We start from the raw sequence: 19,856 nt of genomic DNA, 5'->3' as shown, positions 1-19,856 counted from the left end.
TTAATCAAGGTGAGTCCAGGTGATTACAGTAAAAGGTATATTACACATTTATTTAAATGTTTGTCATGTTAACATTATTAACACACACGTAAAAAAAAAATCTCAACAGAAGATGCATGACTTTCAAAAACATAAATGACTGGATCTGGCAAGGGAAGAGAGAGAATCCTTCCAACCTTTTGATAAAAAGGACAACGTTCTAAGCCTTGTTCTCATACACTGACACAGGCTGCCCACAGATTCCTCACTCAGCAATTTCCATCTCTTCAATTCACTCTTTCAGGGTACACCATACTACTCACAGTGTTAAAAATTTAAGACTTACTAATACTTGTGAGAATAACTACTAAATCCAGCTGCAATCACAATAAACATACTTAATTTTACCATTAATCAGTTGTTTGAAAAGCTACTACAGGCATCAAATATTTTGAATTATTGTGCTAACAGTCTTACAAACTGAATATCAACGACTGTATGCAGGTTAGGCATCATCAGGAAGCATTTACAGATCAAGTCCTATCAGACAGATCCATACCGCTGCTGAACAGATGAATCATACACTCATGAAGCCAAGGATGACTAGAATCAATAGCAAAGGCTCTCTTCACAGACTGAAGCATCAGAAGGAACTTCTCTGAAAAATAAAGTTTTGGCAAATGGTAAAAAACTTGTGTCTGTAACTTTCTGCATTATGTCACATGAGCATTTAGTGTTTGAAATTGGAATTGTCAGAAAATAAAGCTGCAACAGTCATTTTTATAACATCCTGTTATTTAACCAGTGAAGTAAGGCTGTTAAACTAGTAAGTAAATTTGAACATAGTAAGTTCTGAAAGCATAACATTAAACTGATACAAGAATTGAAAAGCCAAGTGTTTCAAAAGACCTGTTCTCATTTGCAACCGTACACCATTTCTTTACCGTGTGTATTTCTGTGAACTGTACATACAAACAAATATCCAGGGCAAATGCAAGCTGAGAGAATTAACTACAGCCCCATTGCTTACAGATTTAAACAGACCAAGAGCATGGATAATCACCAAATGCTGAAACCTTGGTTTCTCACAAACTGCTCATGGCTGGGGTGTCAGTCCAGTGAAAAAGTGTGTCTCACCAGAGACTGATTCCTCCTATCTCATCATTAAGTTTTGCTCAAATTCTAATATACATCAACTGCAAATTGCTTTCTTCCGTTAGTTTTCTCACCTACCTTTTCGAAAATAAATCTCAAAGGCAAACAGATGCGTCTCTATTTTGTTCTTCACTAAATTCTTCAGGGGAGTTAAAAATTTAATTGCTTCTTCCAAAGGTGCTTCAACCTACAGATTCAAAGAAAAGACACAAAACTAAGTCACTAAGTTTAAATTTAATAACTCTTCAACCACAGAATTAGCTGTTTCTGAATCGCAGCAGGTTACTGTCACAAAGCAATACATAAGACACGTAGAGCCTCTTCTGTTACAGATTTTGCACCTTTCACTCAATAATAGTGGCTAAATGCAGACTGCCAAGTCTAAAAAATTGCTCTGTGATGGTTACAAATCACCTTCTCCTACAGAAATACAAATCTTTGCCTTCTATCACAGATCAGTAGTAAACAGAAATGCAGCTGAACCTGCACTGCAATGGGCAGCATGGCTCTGCATCCGTGGGCCAGAGATGTTGCCAAACAACCATTTGATGTCCATGACAGAGTCTGTTCTTGGGAGCTTCAGACATGGCTCCTGAAAGCTGCCAGGTCATGGTGACATTCCTAGCCAATATACTAACAGCAAGCCTGAAGAAATGAGATCTCTGTAATAGTCTCCTGATCTTAGCTAGTGTAATCCAGTAAATGGACAGCTGTAACACAAATTAATTCCACACAAGGCTTTTTCTACAGACAGATCTCTAGCACCTAGAGGTTGGGGACAATTCAAACAAGAACTGTTTTGTTCATATTTATGTTTTATGCACATAAGCTACTCTCCAAGAATCACATACAAAATTTAATTGTTGTCTGTCAATCACAAATTAGTTATGTTACAGAATCACAGAATCTTAAGGGTTTGGAGGAGACCTCCAAAGATTATCTAGTCCAACTCTCCTGCTGATCTCCTACAGTAGGTTGGACAGAAGTAGTACACTTCATTGCAAACAACTGGGTTGAAGACAACGATGGATACTTTATGCAGTTCCTGCTAACCACACACTATAGCAGTTTTCATCAGAAAAATTCCATCATTTATATGTGCTGTTATGAGTTACACACCAGTCAACTGTGCACTTTGGAACCTATAAGAAAATAGATTTCAAGGCTATGCCTTTGGTGCCAAAGTTACATATCCAAACATGTCTGTCTAGGGGCAACTGTTTCAGACAAACTGTTTGAAGTGACCAACAGTGTTGGAAATTGTCTTCTGGAACTAGGAACCAACTGAATTTGTAAGTGTCTACATCATGATTCTGATATCAAATTTGGAAGATAATTGGGGAGCATTTGCCAATGCACTGCAACCATTCCCTGTAATCTCGGGGACTGCCTAGATTTTTCCTGGGATATCCCAATGTCCCTCTACTCTAGAACTCAATTTCAGTGCATGCTATTGTGACTTCAATCTTAAATGCCACTGCAGTTACAGTGCTGCTTCTTGCAATCAGTGAGGCAAGCAATGGGAATAGCAAGACCATGCTTAAATGACTAGTCAAGTCACTTGCTTCCTGGCTACAGAGTGAAGTTGATTGTCTCAGTTTTCAAACATCATTCCTTCAAGAGCCAATAACATTCACCATACATGAAATGTACTATCAGTACCTGGATACTATACTGCTATTGCTATCAGCTACTTTTTTCCATTCCATTTTTTCATTATCTTTCCCCACACTTTTCAAGTGTTTTCCTGCTCCTTACAGGTACAACTTTTAGCACAGGAAGAGTCTTCTGGGTCACCTCCCCTTTATATATCTCTAGTTTTTAATCCAGATCTCAAAATCCATCTCAGTCAAGTCTACTACTTCCAAACAGCTGCTTTATCCATTTTTTAATTCCCTCATTCCAAACAAATGCTGATAAAGCATCCACTGTTTCAATGTCTCTTCTTTCACAGGTGGTCTACACTTTATAAATAAAAACCATTATGGGACATAAAGAGTAAATGATAATCACCTCACATACAGAATAGAAAGACTTCCATCCATCAACTAGAAATAGGGTATAATCAACAAGTTAGTGCAATACACACATGAAGACAATTCCACCTGTAGCAAATGTCTATGACTTCAATCACTGCCTTTCAGAACTAGGCAGAACAGATGTGATTTCACATTACTGGCAGTATATCCAACAAGCTATACCTAGAAAATAATTATTTTTAAAATGCTGCCTGTCAAGAGAAGCTATAAAAAACTCCAAGTTATCTGAACGGCATTCAACTTATAGGTATGCTTACTGTAACGTTTCTAGACATTTCTATGACTTTATTATAACATTAGTAAACACCTTTGCCAATTTCTCAGGGATAAGTTCTTCTTTCGGTCCTCCTATTTCTTCATCATCATCATCTTTCTTCTTTTTCTGATTCCTCTGTTGCTTTTCTTTCTCAGCATTCTTCTTTTCCTCCTCCAGTTGTGCTTTCTTTTGTGCTCTTCTCTGCTTATTTCGTAGCTTCTTTAACTCCTTGTCAGACATATTTGCTGTACACACACAAAAGGCAAAAGCAAATAAAGTTGATTTCTAATATTAAAAGTTTCAACCATTATATTTTTAAAAATGTATCTACTAACCAGTAATAACAGAATGGTAGGGGCTAGAACAGATCTCTGGAGATCATCTAGTCCAACCCTCCTGCTAAAGCAGTTTTTCCTTGATCAGATCACACAGGAACATGTCCAGGTGAGTTTTGAAAATCCCCAGAGAAGGAGACTCCACACCCTCTCTAGGCAGCCTGTGCCAGTGCTGCCATTACATTTGTAAAAGCTTACTTGCCATCAGTAGATTATTTTACAGTCTACACTGTGCTTCATAATTCACGAACTGCTCTGATTTCACAAAGGAATAGGAATTTGAACAATAGTATAACGTGGTGAAGGCAGGACAAAGTAATTACAACACGACACCACAAATACAGTGCTAGGAGTAAAAGTGCACACTGATACACGTGTTAATTTATTTCACAGGCATTACATATGTTTTATGTACAAATTACATGGTCCAATGAAAATGAGGTAAAATAGTTACACTTTGGCACAGACCATTTCAGTTTTGCTTTTAACACCCTACAGACACCTTACTTTGGATTCATATTCAGATCCTCTCCTCCCTCCAATTACAGCATGGAGAATTAATTTTAAACACATCAGAAAGTTGCTACAAGAAATTCTATTACACCTCCACTTGTTGTAATTTGAACTCAAAAGTCACACAGATGAACTGAGATGAGAAATACTAAAACTTTGTAAATTCCTCTGGGATGATTCAAAAGCCTCTCTTCACACCATTTGAGGTGCCCCAAGCCATAATTGATTAAGTTACTCTCCAACAAGAGATGAGAGTAAAAAAACAAATGGGTGGATTTCAATATTATTTTTTACATTAGAAACAAGAGAGGATAAAATTTAGGTTGCTACCCAATCAAATTTCTGCATCTTGATAAAATGCTTAGAAAGAGCTACTACCAAGCACACCTGCTTCAAGCTGTTATTTCATGGACTGACCACCATGAGAATTCCGTGTTTTCTCAGCAACTTCTTAACACAAATGTGTTTTAACTTAAGAATTAAAACTGTCACTACAAAAAGTATAATTGTTTTCTAACAACCAAAAGACCTCATGCATCAGTTTAATTTTCAGTAGAAATCCCCTTCTGTTTGCAGGCCAAGTTACAATTGGCCTGCTCTGAGTTGTGAAAAAACTCTTACTTTTTGCTACTACAGTTTACAACTATAAGAATGCTGGATCTTAATAACACATCAACTAATTAATGAAACTGCACATTTAATAAACCTGGAAGTTTGAATACCTGTATCAGCCTCGTGTTCTTTATTTTCATCTGTTAACGGATTATCATGAAGTTTCAAATATATCTCTATGGCAATTCGTGCTGCCTTGAAGTAGAACGGATGTTGTCGAAGGACATCTTCTAGTTTTAACAAGTCCACATAAGACCTAAGGGTAATCTTCCTCATACAGTAAGTGTGAAAGTCAAACTGGTCGTCTGTGATTTCTACAAAATGCTAACAACAACACAGCATAACATTATTTAGCCAGTATCAACACTCAGATGCTAACCTTGATTTTTTTAATATGCTCTTCCCAAAGGAATAATTTAGTAAAAGCCGGCTCTTTGACAAATACATTCTAACTTTTAAAAATGTGAGTTGAAAAAATCTTCCAAAAGTAAAGTCACAGTGAAAAGAACCAAAGGCACCTTAAGTTATAACCAAAATTCACCCATTTCACAATGTCTTAACAGTAACGACCCTCTGACAATTTGCGGTTGAAGGGACAAAGATTCTACATTTGTTGCATTTAAACAGCACTTGATTTCTTTTATGAACTGCTCTAATTTTTTCAGTCAAAAGTACAGTTTTGACTTCCTGTGGCAACGAATCCCACACTCAAGTCATGCAGGGTGCAAGAAAGTACTTCCGTTTGTTCTAGATCCGCTTTCCTCATTGTGACCTGATGTGCCTTTGGTTTTGTTTGAGAAGCAGGGAATCCCCTCTTCAATATCTCAATGTACTTACGATCTCATAAAACCTCATTCTAAACTCAGTTGTTGCTTGTCAAAGCTGAGAATAAAATAGTAAGCATGACAAGCTAATTGAAAACTCTTAATGTCAAAGTTACTCCATGGCACGTATTTTACTAACCCATTTTTAAGGATATGTAAACAGCATGATAGATTTATATATTGGTATAAAAATACTGCTTCTCTAGTCACTTAATTCCCAAGACTGTCCTTTTCCCTGCTGCTGTACACCAACACACAAGTTTTTGCAGCACTGTCTATAACGGTTCCAGGATTTCTTTCCTCAGCAGAAGTAATTCTTGTAAGACCTTTTACCACTTATGCACAGGCAAAGAATATTCATCCCTCCATTGACTACATCTTTGAACATTACACTTCATGTGCCATTTTATCATTCAGCATTGAGACAGTAAAAGTGTTGTCCTTGAACTATTCAGTCCCTTTCTGTGATCATTTATTGATGTGTCAAAACAAGGGAGACCCTAGAGAGCTGCCTGTGCAATCGCCATAATCCTTTTCCTGTAAAAGTTGATTTGCTCCTACTGTGTTATCCCAGGAATGAACCAGCTATTAAATCCATGAGATCAACTTATCTTCTTTTTCTGAGACAGTTTAAATACCTTAAAGTGTGAAGGATGAATGACATCTTTATATTTCTAATAGCTTCTTTTAAATCATAGCTGCTTTGTTGGGTGTTTTTTTTTTTTTTTTAGGAAGACATTTAATATTCTTTGATAGTTTTCTTACACAAATTCTCTACCTCTGAAGATACAGTGGCTTAAACAGTAACCACATTTGTTAAAGTCTGGGCTTGTCAGCTCAGATATGTTATTTTTGGACTTCAGGGTACACATACCCTTGGCTTATATCTGTTTCTGTGCACTCTGTTCTTTCCTGGGCCTAAACTTCATAGAAACTTTTTATAACACACAGTTTAGAAGGGCATTTTTAGGAGGAAATGCAATTTAATTAACTTGCCAGTACACAAAAATGAAATGAAATCTCTCCTGAAATGCTGTGAAATATACCCTCAGTGCTCAAAAAGCAAGCATATTAGCACAGTAAAATTAAGCTAGCATTTTCCAATCTGGGCAGTTAAACTAGATACGTACTCTCTCAATTTCATGGCATTTCTTAAGTGCTTCTCCAAATTTGTTCATTGCTTTGTAAGCTTGCGCACATTCCGTCTGAAACCACATGCACTGCATTTCATTCAAGTTCTCTACTGCCGAGGTTCCTTCCTAAAAGCAAAAACAGCATTAAGAAAGCCTCATTGAATGTGTTAACTGCAATATATTTTATCTGGTTTTAATTAAAAGCACAAATGAAGATGACATCAAAAGAATGCTTAATTTCAAAACTGAACTCATGAATGTCAGAAATGCCATAGTTAAGATGGAACTGCTTTGTTCATTCATCAAAAAAATTCCTTCATGTTCCACTTATTGGAAGAGTCAGGAATACACTATGAATAGTCTGGTAATGACCCTTAAACTGTGGTGGTTGCTCATCTTTAAGGATCAGAGAAATATTAATTCAGTTCTTAATATTGTGCACACAAATAACAAAAAATAGCAGAGAAGCTCTAGAATGTGGCATGATACCAACAGGACTTTTAACTAAAATGGTCATCAGTGTCTTTCAGAGATCTGCTGATTGAGCTAATCCTAGTAGCTCATAGTTGCAATAGGTTATTTCTTAAGTGATCAGTACTAGAGAGCAGTAGCAAAGCAAAAGGAATACTGGTAGCTTTGATACCTTCTGAATCAAAAAAAGGAGATTACAGTTGTCTTTCAGATACGTTATATATACTTGCTAAGATCAGTAAAACCTTTGTGCCTTTCAAGCTTAATGCCACTCTGATACTTGGCGTGGATGCAGCCGTTCTGACCACTCTGATTTTGCAAAAACACAAGTTTACTCAAGAATCAGCCAAGAGTCAAAGCTATGAAACTGACAGGTAATATTTAAATGGCAGGGTAAGGATATTGCCCCTAATGAGAAAGGCAGGTTTCAAATCGGTCTGATTTAGATGTCTGGGGAAAAAAACCCAAAATAAACAACAAACCCCAAAACTCACCAAAATTGTTATTTTCATTTCCACTATGCTTAATTTTGTTGTCTTTAGTTATTATTTTTAATTCAGAAGGTTGTATTTGAAAACCAGACATTAGATCAATAGATGATGAAAAAGATTATGCAGAGCAACACCATCAAATTGTATTTTTGAAGTTCAGTTTGGAGCAACTGACATGCTTGCTTTAGTGACATCATCTTAAATCTGTTTAAGGCACTGAAACATGTTAGCCTAGATTCGTACCAGTTTTGCATACAAGCCTCCACCTAAAGCTACTGAGTTTGTATAAAACAGAACTTCCCCTTCCTCCATGTTTGCCCATACAAATATTATACTGCACGTGAGTGGAAAGTTAACACAAGAAGTTATTCCACAAGTGATTAAGCCCACGTCACTGAAAAGAGCTATGGTTAGATGCAACAAACCCTCGTAAACTTAGAACACATTTCTTCCGCTTCTTTAATGGAGTTTGCTTTCAACATATATTTTGCACATTTGGAGTTGATAAATCTGTCTGCTGTGTCCAAAGCCTGAGCCTCATCCATCCACCTTGCAGCCTCTTTAATATTTCCAGCATGCTTAAAGAGATAGAAATTCAAGTTAGATTCAGTAATTTTAAAACATGCATGCTCTGTCTATTCACTTTTTAATAGAATTGGTTAATTTTTAAGACATTTTTTAATAATAGCTTTTTTCAGGAAAGCGACAGGGCTTTAAAAAACAGAAGTACTACATGTTTTTCCTGAAAATGCTTAAAGGACACTTTAGATAATCTCACTCTGATTGAATACCATAGTGTAGTTGAAAAATTGTTTGAAGTAGTTAAAAAAAAGGGGGTAAGAACAGATGGAACACACTAAAACCAACAACTAAATTTATTATTGTAATTTTTAATATGAAAACATATAATTGCAAACTGAGAATAATAATTTTGCAGTATGTCAACGACCTGGATGAGGGGACAGAGTGTACCCTCAGCAAGTTCCCTGATGACACCAAATTGGGAGGACTGGCTGATTCCCCAGAAGGCTGTGCTGCCATTCAGTGGGATCTCAACTGGCTTGAGAGCTGGCCATAGAGGAACCTCATGAGGTTCAACAAGGGCAAGTGCAGAATCCTGCATCTGGGAAGGATTAACCCCATGAACCAGTACAGCCTGGGGGGTCAAACTGCTGAAGAGCAGCTCTGCAGAGAGAGACCTGGGAGTCCTCGTTGATAGTAAGCTAAATATGAGCCAGCAATGTGCCCTCGTGGCCAAGAAGGCCAATGGCATCCTGGGATGCATCAAGAAGAGTGTGGCCAGCAGGTCAAGAGAGGTTCTTCTCCCCCTCTACTCTGCCCTGGTGAGGCCTCATCTGGAGTCCTGTGTCCAGTTCCGGGCTCCTCAGCTCAAGAGGGACAGAGAACTTCTGGAGAGAGTCCAGCACAGGACCACCAAGACAATCAGGGGACTGGAACATCTTTCATATGAGGAAAGGCTGTGGGAACTGGGGCTGTTTAGTCTAGAGAAGAGGAGACTGAGGGGGGAATCTTATTAACATTTACAAATATCTAAATGGTGAGTGTCAGGAGGTTGGGACATCCCTTTTTTCTGTAGTAATTAGCAACAGGACAAGGGGTGATGGGATGAAGATGGAACACAAAGAGTTCCACTTAAACATAAGAAAAAAACCTATTTCACCGTGAGGGTGATGGAACCCTGGCACAGGCTGCCCAGAGGGGTTGTGGAGTCTCCTTCCTTGGAGGTCTTCAAGACCCGCCTGGACATGTTTCTATGCAACCTGCTTCTGCAGGGGGGTTGGACTAGATGATCTCTAAAGGTCCCTTCCAATCCCTACCATTCTGTGATACTTGCTTTTTGGTGACTTAAAAACCTTCACAGGGGCTTATTCATACACAATAAAAAACCTTCAAGTAGCTACACAATACCTTTATGTAAATATTCACTAACATTAACTAAGCAATTTTCCATGGATTATCCATGTGTCTTGCTTAATACAAGCTTAACACTTCAACATTCACATCAAAAGTGTTAGAGGAAGGTAAAAGCCTTCCATCATAACAAACAAACAGCCTCTAGTCACTGAGGATAAGCCAAACTTACCTTATAGATTTTTGCCTTCACAAGGAAGAGTTCTATCAAAGTGGGAGTACTTTCTATAGCAGCATTTATATATTCTAGAGCCAGGGATGGCTGTCCAATTTTATCATAATGTTGAGCCAAATAATACTGGACCCAGAGTAAAGTGGTTGGAGGTTCTTCTTTACCATCATCTTCAGGAAGAAAAATGGAGGGAGTTTTTTATTAATTAAAACAACATGCCAGAAGGAGAGTGCTATAAATATAGCCATTGAAGTTAATTCTGCCTATGTGTCAGGCTGTCACACCAGGCCTGCAAGTGCTTCAAAACACCAAGGTCCAGGTAAGTCCATTAACTTCTAAGTCTATGGTTCAACAAGACCTGAGCATATACTGTTCCCTTCTCATACAGTGGTTTTAAGGGAAAGGAAAAGTGAGTTAGTGGGTCACCAGGGAATATCCTTTGTTTCAATTAGTTCCTTAATCAGGGCAGCCAGATGTGAAAGACAGCAGTGTAAAGTTCTTTCTTAAAACTGTTTTAGATTAAGGGTATAGCAAGAAATGCTGTTAAGCGCAAATGTTGCATAGTAGTAAAATGAAGAATTTCAGTACAGTCGGCATTTATGTGTTTTCAACTCATAAACTTGAATATTTTCAAACAAAACAAGCTGGCTGTTCTCAACTCTAGGTTTAAAAAGTTTTTGTCTCCACCTTTGACAAATTTATCAGCACGGTCTGCCTACACTGTTTGCCTAAATATATTCTAGAAAACATTCCTATACACAAGACAGTTTTCAGACTTAAGAGAGCTCTCCTTGAAATCAAAAATATTACTGAAGTCTTAACAGATAAGATTCACTACTCTGTTTTGACTATGAAGCACAGCACCCTGCAGGATGTGGGGAGGTGGTGGGGAAGGGTGCAAGTATGTGGGCTCTGGTCCTGCCAAAGGTCCTGGTTGTTCAGTTTATGCTATAAATTAACCGTGCAATTATACATGTTTGTTCATTGTAAGGTAGCAGAAATTTATTTGAATCAAATTTACTATCAAAGAAAATATTTATTTGAACTGAAAGAACACTAAAGCATTTTCCTTAAACCAGAAAAGCACAAATGTGTCTGAAAGGCTTGGACAAATTTCAACAATTTCAATTCCAGGTATTAAGTGGCTGTATTGTAGCCTACAGCATTGAATTAAAGAGAAAACACACAACTTAGGTAAGAACTTCATAGTGAATAGTGCATTAATGTTTCTGCAAAGCAGAGAAATAGCTGGTTAAAGCTTCAATTAAAATGACTCTAATAATTAGGATTAGCCTGTGAAGTTTTAATGTTTCCTGTCATTCATCATATCTTATTGGATTCAATACACATAGAAACACACCACACAACATTTGTCAGTCAAAACTTGGAAAACACTTAATTCTCAGACAAAAAGCCCAAAAACATAAAACTCAGCTCCAAAACTCCCTCCCCATGAAGATTGTGCTATCAGTACCTATTAATTTTTTGTTTACATTTCTGTAATTAAAGACTTCAAATTCCAGTTTCCTAGGCAATGATACATGCAAGTCTTGAAAAAAAAGAATACTTGAACCCAAAGCTGCAAAGACTTCCTCAAATTTCTGGAAGCAGAAAAAGTTTTTAGAACAAGTGACTAGATTTTTACTACAGACTTCACAATTGACAGCTCAAATCCATTTTAAGGATGTTTCAAGTTCTGCATTGGGGGGCAGGGAGCAGGTGGAGAAAAAAGGAAAAACCTCATCATGTCAATTTCTTCACTCCCTACTGATTTCCTGCCTCTGGATGGTCAGGTAATGCTTACACCAGGCACTACTGCCATAAAGTACAACAGTCTCATCACTCACCATTTGAGTTAAATAACCTGCAGCTTCTTAGAGAGGTTTCATAGCCTATCACGAGCTCTTCTATGATTGCCACCTACACATACAAAACAAGACCAAAAGAAACAAAAAATTGTTGACAAGATGGTATTTTATTTCAACTTGAACTACTCAGTGGTAGCCAAGCCTGTTATTTTTGGTAAAATAATTCTGTAATATCCTAAATTACGATACACATGGGAACACACTGAATTTCACCTTTCTTTTCAACAAATGAAGACCAAGCCTCCCTCGGTTAACAGTAACTAGTAAATCTTAATTTTCTACACTTAACTTAGCACAAGGGTATGTATGCTTGTACGTGATTTCTTCTAAATATACTAGGCCATAATGTTCAACCCTGTAGATGTAGTGAGCACTGAAGAAAAAAATTTCCTTCATTTGCCTAAAACATCACAGATAAGAGGTAGGACATGTAAAAAATGAATGAAAATCTACCTTCTCCTTGTCTTTATATAATGACCTCAAAGTATTGAAGACTGGTGGGCAACCTTTGCTGAAATTCATCCTTAGAAACTTGTCCAGACATTCCTTAAACTTTTCACCTTGAGAGGAAAAAGACCTGTTGATTTTGTTTTACCACACATTACTGATCAATTGCAGACTGTTTATACTGTTAAAACATTAGTTATCTAACACACACAAGTGTTGACCTCTACCTGCTCAGCAAAAATGTACTTACCCGACAAAAAGTTTAATGGTAATCTTCTTGGAACTAGTCCCCTTGGGTATTTAGTCCAGGCCTCTTCATAGATCTTAAGCCTCTCCATCATGTTAGCTGAAACAGAATTTTACAGTTTATTTTTTCATTCCTTTTTTTGGGAGGAAGGGAAGGGAGGCAGTGGGAATGATTTATTTCTGGTTAAAAAAAGAATCAGCGTATATAGCAACAAATGGTTATGTATTTCCTAATGAATATTAATTTCCATGTTATTCTTCTCTAAGCTGCCACACTAAATGCTTTCAGGTATTTAGTAACTGTAAATGCCTCTTCCAGCAGGGGAAGATCACTTGCTTATCTCATCTTAAAGAGTTCCTGACTTGGCACTTTGCTAAAATCTTCAACAAAGAAAACAATTCAGGAGAATCATGTCTGTTTTACCAAAAACTTATATTACCTACAGCTTAAGATTCTGCTAACACACAGTAAAAAAAAGAAAATTAAAATTGTTTTCTAAGAAATAACCATTCTTTCAGCCATGCACAAAGGTTACCGCACTTTGTTGTTTCAGTTTCAAATAAGACAGGGTGGCAACGCTACAAGAAAAAATTCCAGCCTTTCTGGAAACAAAAAGCCAACCAACTGAAAAACCCCGCAACACTTAATGACAATATGTACACACTATTGACTAAACAGCAAAACTGAAGTAGGTATGTGTTTAAAGAACTGGTTTACCACTTAATGCAATACAAGTTTTTGATATATATAAAAATTCCAAATAAGCGGAAACCGCTTAGGTACCACAATGTATCAAATCATTACCTGGTTTAAGTGCCTTTTCTAGGCCTTTGTAGTAGGCCCAGTTCTCAGGATTTCTTTCTTGCAGTCCTTTGTAGACTTCAACTGCTTCGTCAAGTCTGCCAAGCTGAAGCAAGAGTTCTCCTGTGTGAAATCAAAGAAATTTTAAATCAAGGTAACAAGATACTGAAACATTGGAATATTTATCACTCTACAGTAAAAGATCAGATAATCCTTAAGTCCATGTAGATTCTGATTTCTTAGAATAAACTACCACGTTGGCATCACAAACTAGCTGACAGATATGCTTTTACACTGACAATAGGTGCAACTACAACGGGATGCTACAACTAATCCAGTAACTCTTGAAATTTACTCAAAAATCAATGATAAAAGCAAAACATACTTTTTTTTCTCAACAAAGTGATTGGTAACTTTATGTGCATTTTTTTATTACAGAAAGCAACTAAAACCAGTACACAGTATTTAACGTATATATCTTGGAAAAACAAATTGAAATTTCAAAGCTCCACTCTGGTATTTCATAAAACTAAGTTCAATGTTTTAAATGTAGCTACTGATATGATTAATGAATTATCAAGATTTTGCAAACAATTTTCCTTTTAATGATACCTCAATTACAAGACACAGCTGTTTGAAGTCTTGATCTACCAACTGTATAACACATCTTTGATGATGGTGGAGTTTGAACAAAAGTCAATTTCTCATCTCACAACAGGGAACCATATTTTACAAATCTACCCCTGGCAAATGTTAGGCATTGAAAGATTGTATCAAATTATCAATAGTTCACTCACTGAGAATGACAGAATCTGGAAAACAAACTTAATTTTCACCTCAGAGAGACAAATTTGTCATTTTTATCTAATGGTGGCAAATGCCAATAAGATTTTCAGTGTTTCTCCATTGTATTTCATCCACGGCTTTTGCACATGCACTTAAAATTCGTAGCCAGCACTCATTTATTATCAGGCTTGTCCGTAGTACATAGAGCAGCTAAGTCTGGCCTAACAACAGGAGCTGTGCCCCAAAGAGATGATCAGTTGTACCCTGTTGAAAATGCACAGGCAGCAAAGAGTATTTCTATCCTTTTTTTGTTAACTTGCTAGAAAGTGTTGTGTTTTGTTTGGGGGTTTTTGAGAAGTCCTATTTGAAAATCCTATTTCAGTACCAGTCTCAGACTTTCAGCAAAACCATTAAGAATATACAGTACAAAGGACCTTTCAGATAAAAGGTAAGTCATGAAGGAAAAAAAAAAGACAAAAAAGAAAAAAAAAAGACTCCCATCCCCAAAACTAAACCTCCTACTACATCTGAGAAAATGGTCTGTGATAATCCCTACACCTATTCCATTTATATGCAAAACAAATGTCTTCAGCAAGCATGACGAGTTGCCTACAATCATTTTTGCTGAGGAAGTACCACACATCTTCCATGATGCTGTCACTACTCAATTCCTAGGTTCTTTTTTTCCCAGACAATGAGATTACCATTAGCAGGAATAGGAAGACAGTTACAACATCAATGTGAAAATATATATATATAAAAAAAGTATTTATCTTTCTTCCAGTCTATTGAAGGTACTGTAAATTTTCCAGAAGGATTGTACAAGCATCAACTACAATACTTTGAAAAAGGGTACCTGATAATACAGCTGTAAGAATGAACTTCTATTTCTTTCACTGCAACTCTAGTTATGGAATGTAACAGTATTATATCGCTCTATTAAAACATTACATGCCAGGATATAATAATTCAATAACAGAACCCCGGCTAAAGAGCCTATTTCCATACACTGCAAGAGAGATCAGTATAATTAAAAGCCTTCTACTTTGCCAAAGTTGATTCTGCCCTCTCAGCAAGCAGTCACCCTGTCATGACCATTATCAAAACTATAATAGCTATTTGGGTAGTGTACTCAGACTCATGCATTTCGGGAAATCAAGACAGCATCATCTGTCTGAAATGCTCATCAGCTCCCAAGTTGCAGAACAGTATGTCTGTACTCTATTGATGTCTTCTCAATCTGGGAGAAGTAAGACAGACCAACTAGCTGCAAGACAAGCAGTCATTTACCACAGGAGAATTAAATAAATCAGTCTAAAACCAAACCGAAGATGAAGTTTTAAAAGATGGGAAAAGCTGACAATATAGGCCTTCCATTCTATACTGTTTAAATGTACCTTCAAGAAATAATTACCTTTAGTTTCTTCAACGGCTAGTTTATCACAGATCTGCTTCTCATAGGTACAAAGATGCTCCAAAGCTTCTTTATGTAGTCCTGCCTCCCGGAGAACTTGATTTTGATAAAGCAGTAGTTCACTGTACTCATAGTCCACTTTATCAGGTGATGTCTATGTGAGACACAAAGACTCATGAGAAAGCCCAGCCTTCTAGAACATATTTAGGATTTAATTCATTTAAATAAACAAACTGAATAAAGTTCTTACAGTATACAAGGAAGTAGTGTTTTATTTTCAGTTTAAGCAGCAATCCATACAGGAATTTAATTTTTTTTCCTCTTACCTGCTGTGTCTTCCTAAATTCCTCTAAAATTTTTGCTGCCATTTCATAGTCTTCCAGCAGATGGTAAGCAATAGCATAACCAATCCATGACGCTCGCTGTGCAGGTCGGAGCTGAAGCAACTGGTATCTTGTTTCCTGAAAAAAAGTTGCTACTAATTTTTCTGACTTTATTCTGATGCACTGTAGAATCCATTAGACAATACTATGTCTTCAGTAGTCTAGCAACATTACTAAAAAGGAGTTTTCTAAATGTAAATCTTTGAACCAAGAGAAAAAAAAAAAGACTTTAAAACATTGCAACAGTCTCAAATGAATAAAACTCAAGAATCCTCAAACGAAATAACACATAATGCCCAATTGAACACTGATGAGTCAGACTAACTTTGTTAATGTATGACACATGCTTTTCCTGTCCTACCACTTACGAACAGAATGCAATTCTGATATTTCGGTTTGAGTTGCACGAACATTTACTACATACTAGTGTTTCAAATTCACTTTGGAAGTACATATGTATTAAATAATTTCAAGTGTTGTTAGGCAAAACAGGTCATGCAAGTGCATCCTTATTCTTTGGCAAGAAGATAATTACAGCTGGAAGGTGCAACAGATTTTCTTGGAATAGTGCTGTTTTATTCTGAGGGAAAAAAAAATTATTTTAAATTACTTTCAGGAGTCTGAAAGGAAAAAGATTACTACCTACCAAAAAAAGTCCAGTCAGAAGTCGTGGTTAACAAAGAACTAAAACTGATTACAACAGTTTGATTAGAATGAAGATCACAATCAAGTAGGAGAGGGTGGAACTTAAAGCAAAGGACAACAAACCAAACACAACTTTATCCCTGGGTTTACTGAGTAAATTAAGATTCTTCAGGAACTAGCACATGATCAGTCATGAACAACTGGTTTCTAAGCATGTGAATATTTAATCCTGAGTACATTTTATAACCATCTATTACTTGTATCAACTATACATTTGTAATCACATTTAAACATATATTTGCAAACAATTTTTGGTATCTATGCTAAGTTTATACTACCTTGGCTCAGCAAGAGAAGTCAAATTTCTAAATTACTACCATGAAAAAGCCAGTGATTAAAGTGTCCTGTTCACTGAGGACCTACGTTAGCTAGCAGTTTCACATTGTCCAAGAACAGAACTTGGCATACTGACATTATCTTAACTTGAAAAGGAAACCATCTACCAAGAGACCAACTAATGTGTTTTAACAATCCCAACTTATCTCAAAGCTTTTTTCCAGAGAAAAGGAATGAATTCCTTATGACATCAGTTTATGTTAGCTGAAGAACAAAGTTTCCAGGCATTAAAGAACATAATTTAGGAGGAACTAAAGGTGTGTTTTTCAATTAATATTTGATTTACAAATACTTCGGGTGCTCACTGTAACAAACAAATCTTCTAGTCATTGTTCCGTCTAATCCTAAGTGAGTCATACATTGATCATGGGCAGCAATTAAGACTTAGCCAGAACCATATAAACATCTCTGCAATATGCATACTAAACAGGAGCTGCTACTTAAAAAAATAAAGGTATTGGAAAGCCAGACATCATCTCATCTCAGAAGACAGGAAAAAAAAAATCTAGCTACATTAGGAGTACCATTTGTAAGGAGGACAACAGAGTCTGTATTCTTCTTTACAGCAGTATCACAGCTATAACACAAGCACCTCATAACCGTTGCTTAGCATGAAACAGCATCTCCCAAATCAACTGACACAATGCAGCAAATAACTGGGTGCTGAAGTAACAGCCAAATACAGGGTTCCCACCTAAGTTACCAAACTGCATTCAGTTTAACTACAAAATAATCAGAAGAAAATAAGACTGTAATCTAAACATTTTGAGTATTAAATCAAGAAAGAGGAGGAGTATACAAGAGTTCTGATTCACCAACTTACACCTCACATGAAACCTAAGGAGAACTTTGGACTCAAAGGAGCTGTCACTAATGCCCTGGTTAGCTGGGAAGGAAAACATGTTGTTTCATGCAGCATATTGTTACCCACTGCCAAATAAAAAAAATGGTGGTCAGCGAGTGATATATTGTAAAAAGTTACTAAAAAACCAGAAACTCCTTTGCCTGAGCAACAGTTATCTTCTGAACACACTGCCTTTTACCTGTGGGAATCCTTGCAAGAAAATAAGAAAAATTGGGGATTGTCTACACTTGGATTGTCTACACTAGCATTAAAAAACCCTACACAATTCTGCACTGAGATGAAGAACCACCATTTACTATGACATTAGATCTGAATACTTTATAGGAATTATTCAGTAGCATGTCTGCTTTTACTTTATTCAAGTACTGAGTAGCAATTGTTTTAACACTCTGGATCTACCTTTGTATGTTTTTTCATCTGTCAAAGCAACTTGCTACCTTCACTGTAGTTCCCTAGAAGACGATAACAAATGTATACTTACCCTGTAACCTTCAAGATCCCTCATTTGAATCTGTAGCAGAGAAAGATCTCTCAAGATTTGAAGATTGTCCTTGTCCCATTTCAGTGCATTTCTATAGCATTTGATAGCTTCGTCATACTTCTTGTCTGACCTCTGAAGAAGGCCATAGACATGCCAACCTGGAAAACTCTGTTAAGGATTCTATAAATTTGAACAGGGAGAAAACAGCTCCAACATGGCAGTGACAGAACAGTCCATAAAAGTTTCTTAAGATGTTTTATAAATGGACAGTAACACTACTACAATTCCTTTCCTCAGCTGTACAAAGAAACTGCATGCAGATTGAAGACAGAATGGTTTGCCAATATGTACAGGGTCCATATGCTGTAAACTGTACTTTTTGTGTACTGGGGAGGAAATACAGTAATGGAATCTCTGAAAAGTCTATCAGGCTTACTCAAACACAGTGCTTATTTTATAGAGAACTGAAGTGCCTGCACTTCCTGCATTCTACGTATATGACAAGTCTTTATCAATGTAATGGTAACAACCAATCTTTTTAAAGCAAATCACATGCTTAAATACCTGGTTCAGCCCAGCATAAGTTTGGAGTTGCAGCTTAATGACTGAAAAAACCCCACAACAATGCAAACCAGAATAATATTTGAACCAACTGTAGCTGCAAGGGTCACTGCAAAGTGCCTGCTCTTTGGATCAAATATTTTTATGTATTTGAAAGAAAATTCAAAATTCTAAACTTCCATTTTGATGCCTAATGGTACTGGTTTTTGTTGCTATTCTATAAATCAAGTAGTTGCAGAAATAAGCCTTTTCCATTCATACGCAAAAAGCTCTGTTTTGAAAAGGATACAGACATGACTCTTCAAGTCATTCCTTAGGCCTCTACGCACAAGTTCATAAGCTTCCTCTTTCTTCCCTAGACAGTTTAATGTTAGTCCTTTCATTGCCAAGGTTTCTTGGCAAAGAAAAAAAAAAGAAGAAATTAAGTATCAGTTACTCGTTTTCATAGGTTTCTTGGCTTAACATAGCAACTGTAAATATAGTATGAATGCAAATTTAGATTGAGTTGTCAGCATCAAAATTTTGCATTCTTTTTTCACATGGAGAGCTATAATTGGAGATTATTCACTTAAGTACATCAAGCACAACAATAAACTTTATGCATTACTTTCACCAAAAAGGGAAGCAGTATCTTATTTTAAAGGCACTAAAACCATCTGCTCTATAAACATTTTGGAGAGGGGTTGTTTTTTGTTTTACTGTAAAAGAGCATTATAACTATTCAAGTATTTATTCACAATATGGACTTAAAATATATCCACCCATGCCAAAGTAGCTGGCAAAGAAAAAACCAAACATTTCTGGACAATGAAAAGAATCTCTCAAGTCAGTGTTACAAGCCGATTACCAATACAGCAAGGAACACCTTTTCCTTTAGAATAAGACTACTCCTTCAAAAAAAGAAGTAGACAACAGAGCTAACAGACATACAGTGCTGAACAACATCAAATCTCTTCCATTTGTCTTTCACTTCTGCATGAGTGAATAACAATTTCCCCTGAGAAGTGATTTAAACAATACATACTTGTATTAAGAAACTTGCACCATACT

At 36.6% G+C, this 19,856-nt stretch overlaps 1 protein-coding gene across 2 annotated transcripts in view; it reads right to left on the bottom strand.

Annotated features, from left to right (window-relative positions):
- NAA15 (N-alpha-acetyltransferase 15, NatA auxiliary subunit) overlaps positions 1 to 19,856 on the bottom strand; it is a 42,081-nt gene that overhangs the window by 9,425 nt on the left and 12,800 nt on the right. Inside the window, exons 3-17 of one of the 2 annotated variants that reach the window (XM_061992327.1) lie at positions 19,096 to 19,200; positions 18,246 to 18,403; positions 15,802 to 15,936; positions 15,476 to 15,629; positions 13,279 to 13,398; positions 12,478 to 12,573; positions 12,234 to 12,340; positions 11,760 to 11,832; positions 9,913 to 10,082; positions 8,234 to 8,386; positions 6,844 to 6,972; positions 5,000 to 5,213; positions 3,481 to 3,674; positions 1,213 to 1,321; positions 539 to 637 (exon numbers count right to left, since the gene is read on the bottom strand). In XM_061992327.1, coding sequence (XP_061848311.1) covers positions 539 to 637; positions 1,213 to 1,321; positions 3,481 to 3,674; positions 5,000 to 5,213; positions 6,844 to 6,972; positions 8,234 to 8,386; positions 9,913 to 10,082; positions 11,760 to 11,832; positions 12,234 to 12,340; positions 12,478 to 12,573; positions 13,279 to 13,398; positions 15,476 to 15,629; positions 15,802 to 15,936; positions 18,246 to 18,403; positions 19,096 to 19,200 — 2,016 coding nt within the window. Of the gene's footprint in view, positions 1 to 538; positions 638 to 1,212; positions 1,322 to 3,480; positions 3,675 to 4,999; positions 5,214 to 6,843; positions 6,973 to 8,233; positions 8,387 to 9,912; positions 10,083 to 11,759; positions 11,833 to 12,233; positions 12,358 to 12,477; positions 12,574 to 13,278; positions 13,399 to 15,475; positions 15,630 to 15,801; positions 15,937 to 18,245; positions 18,404 to 19,095; positions 19,201 to 19,856 lie in introns of those variants that run through there. The other variant, XR_009818413.1, reaches the window with a different exon arrangement.

Source organism: Colius striatus, chromosome 3 (assembly GCF_028858725.1).
Source record: "Colius striatus isolate bColStr4 chromosome 3, bColStr4.1.hap1, whole genome shotgun sequence".
NCBI lineage: Eukaryota > Metazoa > Chordata > Aves > Coliiformes > Coliidae > Colius > Colius striatus.
Note: the sequence above shows the minus strand (reverse complement) of the source record. Positions and strands in the feature narration are given on the sequence as shown.